General features: G+C 35.2%; 1 protein-coding gene across 2 annotated transcripts in view; it reads right to left on the bottom strand.

Moving 5' to 3' along the window:
- The window catches only part of Fam81b (family with sequence similarity 81 member B), a 65,604-nt gene that overhangs the window by 21,225 nt on the left and 36,543 nt on the right, over positions 1-7,836 (bottom strand). For both annotated transcript variants that reach the window (XM_048811450.1, XM_048811451.1), the window contains 2 exons: positions 5,409-5,538; positions 2,851-2,957 (listed from right to left, as the gene is read on the bottom strand). In XM_048811450.1, the coding sequence (XP_048667407.1) occupies positions 2,851-2,957; positions 5,409-5,538 (237 nt within the window). The remainder of the gene's footprint in view (positions 1-2,850; positions 2,958-5,408; positions 5,539-7,836) is intronic.

Below are 7,836 nucleotides of genomic sequence, written 5' to 3'. Positions count from 1 at the left end.
TTCCTGACCAGATTACTTCTTTGGCCCACCTGTGTCCCACCCCTCGGGCCTTCCCACCTACATTCCATCACTGAAAGAACTATAAAAAGGGGAGACAACATCCCTTCCACGGATTCCACCTCTTGGGTCCCCTTCTTCCTCCGGGAGAAGTCTTTTCTGCTGTCCTTTAATAAACTTCTAATTTCTACTCTGAAAAAAAAAAAATCCCAATACAAAAATTTGATAAGAGATAAGAATTGGCAGTTCACAGAAAAGAAAAGCAAAATAGTGAAGGGAATGCAAATTGAAATACATGCCATTTTTCATCTTTTAATTGACAAATACTAAAAAGAGAGCATATCTAGTATTGGTAAGAATGTATAGGTGTATAAATGCATTTTCATATATTTCTGATAGAAATATAAATTACTATAATATTTTAAGAAAAAAAGTTTATAAAAAATTAATAAATACATATATTATTTGACCTAGGAATCTTGCCTTTAGAAATAACAGCTCCAGAATCTAAGGATATCTAAAGATAGACACATAATCATTATTTGGTTGTGATGAAATAATCTATTCAGCAATAAGGTAAATGGTTGAATTATGGCACATTATAATACTCAGCTATGAAAAATAATGTTTGAATAATATTCACTGTCCTCAAGAGGTATGCAGATAAAATGGAAAAATTGAGTAATTTACATAGAATTTATTTTATTTTGTTTATTTATTTTTTGTTGTGATGGGGATTAAACCCAGGGAGGGACTCACACATGTTAAACAAATGCTCTACCACTCATCCCAGTATTTATTTTTAAAACCATACTCTTGGGGTGGAGATATAATTCAGTGGTAGAGCATTTGCCAACCATGTGAGTTCAATCCCCAGTACTGCAAAACAAAACAAATAAACAAAAAAATTGTATTCTCTCTCTCTCTCTCTCTCTCTCTCTCTCTCTCTCTCTCTCTTCTCTCTCCATATATATATAGTGTACATGTCTTTTTTTCCTGTTATGTGTTCATATTAACTAAGAGGAAAGTATGGAAAGCTATATCCCTGTTGTTAGCAATGGTTATATTATGGAGCCGAAAAGTTGACCTTTTCTTTTCATTTTAGATTAATTTTGTTACAGAGTAAGTCCATATTTTTTTAAGTGGAGAAGATTTAAATAGAAGAGAGTCAGTCTTATAACTAAGTGAATTACTAGAGTTCACAACTATTTGTCTAGAAAAAATTATGAATTATAGATTCATGATCACCTACTGAAATACTGCCAAAATTTTAAGACTTAATTATGTAAAATGAATAAATGATTCAAATTCACACTATTGTAAAAATGTCCAGATTCACATTTAACTATGTAGATGAGTGACTCATCTATAAGCCTGTTTCCCACATTAATGAAGATGGAGAAGATGAGCTTCATCATTAATGAAGTAGTCAACCCTACATCTCAAACATTTCCCTTTTCCCTCTTTGATTTTAATTTTTTTTTTTTTGTTAATACTCTTTATTCTTTTAAGTCCAGTCTCCAGTCTCCCACTCTGGATTATAAGTCCCAGCTCTTCCATCTCTTCCCTAGGAAATTAGTTCTTGAACTGTACATATATAAATAGTTTACTTTTCTACTTTTCCTTTGGATACTTTTCTTTGTCTGAATTTCAAACCAAAGGCATCTTGTCAAACATCACAGAGGTATTTACTGGGAATTCTCACTGTGCTAGAATTAAAGACAAAGTGCTTTCAGAGTGTGAAGAAAGTAGGTATTGTATGTTTATTTAAGATATCTACCTATATGCATTTAGTGATAGCTAGTGTTTTTCATCATTTTTTAGGGCACACATATTTTATAACATGTCCAAAATCAAGTATATTAAAAATGATGGTGTGCTATGGCTTAATTGTTAGCTTCATGTCTTAACAATGGTGTGTTTTATCATTGAAGGGCACTTAGATTTAATAAAATACAGTGGAGATAGGGAGAAATGGAGAAAGCAGAGTATAATCAGAATACTGGATTTGACCAAAGCATTAAATCCTCAAGATATGGGAAGCAAAGGAAAAAGAACAAGCATATCAGGACATTTAGGTACCATCATCCAAGTGACTAGAATTTTATTTTGCCTGCACCAGAACCCCTGGACAATGGTGGTAAGGGAGATTTGAGAATGAGGGGCCAGTAAGTTTTTCCAATTCCCGCCCCCTCTCTCTTGCACTCTCTCTCTCTCTCTCTCTCTCTCTCTCTCTCTCTCTCTCTTTCTGTCTTGTGCTGAGGGTCAAACCCAGTGCCTCACACATGCTAGGCAAGCACTCTACCATTGAGCTACAATGGCAGCCTCAAGTGGGGAGGGGAGTAATTTGAACGTCTTCAGAGATTTTACTACTTTCTCTGCTGAGAGGGGGAAAATTTAGTTTAAGACATGATAAAAACTAGTTTTAAAAATGGGCAATATAATGGAGTAAGTAGAGGATATTAGAAGAAACCTTAAATGAAAAGCTTGCAAATCAAAATTGCTTTGAAAAGTATCTGATAATCTTTGGTAATCAATTTATATTCAGCAGTGATTTACATTGAGGCATTTAATATAAAATTGGTCATAAGTTAAAATTACTCTATAGGGAAGGTCAGAGTGAATGTTGAGATATTATACAAAGAAGTATGACAAAACTGATAATCATATTTCTTCTTTTATGCTTATTGTATAAGTTGCTTTAGGGTGGAATATTGTCTGCTTTGGTTTGCTACTTCATTTCTTAATCAGGTTCAAATTCCTGGGATAGGTTTTTATTTAATGTCAATGCTTTTAGTAGACAAAACTCTTTGGAATTCACTTAACAGAATTAAAAATCTTCCATTCACTTACTTGAATTCCAAAAGGTTCATTTCATGGCGATAATCTCCCTGGATCATCTTTAAATTTGAGGTTTGCTCAGAAGTGGAAGACTCTATCTTTCCTAAGAGCTGCATTACCTAATGAAAGTACAAGAGGGAGCTTTTTTGTGTATGAGAAAAGTCACCAGCACTTACATGAATTATATTTTATTCCTAAAGGAGCCAGCAAATAGACTTGAACTGAAAGCATGTTTGCATTTGAAAATTACTTTTTTCAAATGAGTATGATTCACAGTTATAGTCACACTATTTTCAGGAAAAGAATAATGGGAAGTGCTCCATTTGCTGTGCATAATATTCTTTTATATAATTGGCTAAATAATGATATTAAAAACACACTCTTGACATTAGTTTATTTATTAATTTGACACACTTTTTTTTTTTTTTTTACTTTCTGTCTTTCTGGTTACAATGTAAGCAATTATATCCTTTCACCACTATATCCTCAGGGCATATTAGGTGACTGGTTATAAATAGTCAACAAATATTTAGTGAATAATGTTTAAATACACAGTTGTGCTCTGAGGAAAACACATGACTGACCAAATTCAGGCCCTTTGATCTCCAGCTAGTATTCTGACATGACCATAAAAGAATCACAAGTGAAATGACTTAGGGCATATAAAGATAGCGGGGGGGAAAAGGTTCTGTTCTGAAATTTATGAATAGGACGCCTTTCATATTGCTAGAAGCATTAGAGAAATCCTTTAGGTACAAGAACTGGATTAAAAAATAGATGCAGAATTGCAGCACAGTGATTGTGTCTGAACTAATCGCTGTCAAGGAGAATGAAACAGCATTGACGTCGTACAAGCAAACTTCAACTCCTGAAGAAGGTGGGCATTTGATGTAATCAGTGTTCTCTTAGCAAAAAAAAAAAAAAGGGAGGTGGATAATGTAAGAGTTTGAAGAGATACATATTTCGTGGGCAAACAATAGCACCCGAATGATTGTTTACTTTTAACAGGATGAAAGCAGAAATGTTGAAAATAAAATAACAGGCTAATATATATCTGGGAAAGAAAAGGGAAAACAGGCAGAGCAGTCATAATGTTAGATAAAATATTATTCAAGACAAAATATGTTAGAAAGTGGGACAGAGATGCCAATTTTTATAGCTAAAGGGCAAAATCCTCAGTGAAAAAATAAAGAACTTTGGACCTTTTTTATTCTATATACTGAATTGGAAAGCAACAACTTTTTAGGATAAACTAACATGTCATATAATAGTGATTTTTAATGCCTTTTTTGTTTCTTTACTGGGAAAATAAATAAAATACTAATAAGGATGTAGGAAGATAGGAAAAATATAAATTTTATTAAATATATTTATTTATCAAACTATGTAGCTTTCAAATAGCCAACACTTTCCCAGTGCCTATGAGCATTTGCAGCAACTAAGCATGTGTGTGACTATAAAGAAAATTTCAAATTATTCCAAAAGGAAGGAAAAACATAGGTCATTAGTCTAACTATACTACTCTAAAACCAGAAATTAATAAGAAAATTATATGAAAAGAAATAAAAATCCAGCCCCTTGAATAAAAAATATTCTTATAATTCTAGTGTTTATTTCATGTTTAACATGACATCTACTGCAAGGAACATAATTTGTTCAAGGGCCTAGACTGCCTAGACCCAAAAAGATCAGCATGTGTCCAGACATTCTTTTGCACAGGCTGCTCCCAGGAACTTGATGAACCGCTCCTCTTGATATTGCAGCTAAAGACCTTCTTCCTGGTTCCCACTCCACCCCACAGGACCCAGACTGCTTGCAGACTAGGGTTCTTCCAGTCTCATACAGCTCTTTTCCTCATAGATTTTCCCCTCAGTTAATCTCTTGTTCATCTAATCATCTTGTTCATCTAATTCCTTTACAGCATTGACTTCTCAAAGGCTTTGGACTAACACACATGTCAAAGAGTAAATCAACACTGCTATTACAGTTTAAGTAGGAAACGATAATGGGCACAGACAAATCTATAAGCATGTAACTACTTATAGGTAGCTGGTGCCCCTGGTATTAAGAGTGAGTCAGAAAGCACAGATAATAAGTACAGATACTAAGCGGGGGCTTGTGAAGAGATGGCCTTTAAAATTCAGGCCAAAGGACTTTTGTATTTTTTATAAGAGACATAAACTATTGAAGGGTTTTAAACAGGGATGTAACATGATCAACTTACGTTAATGTTGGATCTTTAATAATAATAGCTTCCTTGGGAAATGCCTGTTTATAATCCCTGGCTCCAGTCTTTGAGGGGAAGCCAGAAAATAAGCAAACGATGTTAACAGTGGAATCAGGCAGTCTATGCTCACAACAAGCAGCAGTACTAGAATATAAGTGGCAGTCATTAAATATTTGTTGACTGGACTGACTGTATGTATGCATGAGCTGTCAGATTACTCATTTTGGAAGAAAAGAGTTCTTTTTAAAAAATTACCACCTCTCTGGCCATTTTGATGCGACATAATGGATGAGCTTACTTCAGGCAGTAACACATAGCATGAGTCCCATCTCTTTCCAATTACCTTCATATCCAAGTTCTTGGAAACAGTTTCTAGGGCAGACAAGAGGTCTTGAATTGATTTCTCCATTTGCCGGTACTCATTCCTGATGAAGTGTATATCTCCAGAAAGCTTCATAATGCTTGAGTCACATCTAGTGCCAACATGGAAATCTATGTGAGTTCAACAGCCTTATAACATCTTAAATACTATAAGTTCTGTGCATTCATTTGCTGACAAACGTTCTAAAGTTCTCTGAATAACGTTGGTAGATGTAGTAGTATGTATAGGAATCTCCTTTTTCATTTTCTTTTTCTTCCTGATGGGAGAGAAATCAGTTTTTAAAATTCTGGCCCAAACCCAGAGCATCAAATTGGTGTAAGGGAACATTAGAATAAATTGGGGAAATGTTTACATTTTTAGCATTATATTAACTCATTCAAAGGACTTCTAACAGATTTTAATTTTGGAGGGATACACCATGCTGTCTGTGGTTAGGCAAAATTGATAAAATGTCCTCTTCTTTATCATGTTTTGAATCCACTTTGCTCCCTTTAATCCAAGTTTTGAATCTACTTGGCACCCAGATTGCCTAGTTCTTCTCCTTTGGGTAGAAAAGATGTCCCACCCAAACAAAGATCTTCTAATCCATTAAAACAAAAAAAAGAAAAAAAAAAAGAAAAGAAAAAGAAATTTAAAAAAATTTAAAAATCACCTTCTTAGCCCCAAACCTCCTGTTCCTTGAATGGTCTCAGCTAGCCTTTGTCTTTTATAGGGACAAAAATAATTCATATTAACATATGGATGAAGTTTTGGTCCATAGGTAGCATTTGATATTTTAGGGAGGGACCTCTGGTGAGATGGAGCTGAGTTGAAGATTTACTATCTTCCCAGCATGTCAGGGAAGAAAACACAGAGCCCTAGCCCCCTACCATTACCGAAGACCTCACTTGGGAGAGAGCAGTTTACATCTGCATTAGTGATCAGTTTCATTAAATGTTCCCTGAATTCATGACAGATAAAATGGAGAGCACTGAAGGACTGTGTCTTCCATGTTTGAGTTATCAGAGAGCACTTTAACATTGTCATTTTATAAAATAACTGTTTCAATTGTCTGCAGATAGTATTAGGAACACTACATTTTCATATTGCCATGCTAAGTGCTACTAAGTTTGCATTATGACAATTGATAATTTGGGGGAACCAGAAATGAAATTTTTTTCTTAAGATTTTTGGTGCCAAAGAATTGAACTAAAGGTGGTTTAAGAAGGTAATTTTGCCTGAACATGCCCTTGAAGGGATGGATACCAGATGACTGGTGGTAGGAGCAGAGGCTACCAGAGAAAATATTAGGAGTCAGTCTTGTCAAGAATAGAAGCAAGATGGTATGCACTCAAGTCATGCCCCAAAGCCATTTTCCATGTTTGTCTATGAAAACTGTCATTGTCAGAATTATACCTCTATTATTGATTAGTTGGAATTCCATCTTTATATGAGTCCATATTAAAATCCCTCCCCCAAAATACATAGGAGTGCTTGCTGCTACCACTGCTTCCTGCTACCTCCTTCTATCCCTCCCTCATTCTCTACCCCCAGGGACAGTTGGTCTGTGTATTAGAGGCCACTGGTCTCCATTGTCAGATTTGTCTTTGATGTCAGATAAGCCAGACTTTGAGTCCTGGCTTTGCTACTTCCTAAGTTTGTGATCTGGGTCAAGTTTCTTCTATGAGTTTCAGTTTTCCTCATCTGAAAAAAAAAATGGAGGGGGTATAGTGATGCCAAGATCACTATACACAGTTGTACAATTTGTCTACCATGCAATTCCAGAGGGTGTCACCTGGGCAACAGTGGACACATGTCTCAAGAGCATTGTGTGTTCAACCTTCAGAACTTAAGTGGAGGTCCTGAGAAGCACTACTTAGTAAAGTTATTCAAGGAAGGTGGTGATGAATATAAAGCATGTGGCCAGTACCTAGTGCAGAGGGAACACCCACACAAGATTAGCAGCTATTATTTATTAGTCATCTTGGAAGCTGCCACCTATTCATTTTCACCTCCCCTGGCTTCCTCCACAAGCCCACCCATGCATGTTGAAGTGAAGGATTGTTAAGCAGCTTTTCAAACTGCATTCTATCTTCCAAAAGGAAGTCTCTACCTCCTCTTTCTTTAGAATGGTTTTATTGTTTCTGTTAAAATAGTAACATGCCCATTGTAAAAAAATTCATATAATACCAAAAAAAAAAAAAGAAAGAAAGAAAAAGAAAAAAAACAAAATCCCACTTCTCAGAAATAACATTGCTAATATTTAATATTTGGTCATTCTTTTTAATATTTATTTTTTAGTTATAGGTGGACACAATATCTTTATCTTATATTGAACTCTGGATTGAACCCAGAGTTTCACGCATGGTAGGCGAGTGCTCTACCTCTGAGCCACAACCCCAGCCCCCCC

This window comes from Marmota marmota, unplaced genomic scaffold (assembly GCF_001458135.2).
Source record: "Marmota marmota marmota unplaced genomic scaffold, marMar, whole genome shotgun sequence".
In the NCBI taxonomy this organism is placed as follows: Eukaryota; Metazoa; Chordata; class Mammalia; order Rodentia; family Sciuridae; genus Marmota; species Marmota marmota.
Note: the sequence above shows the minus strand (reverse complement) of the source record. Positions and strands in the feature narration are given on the sequence as shown.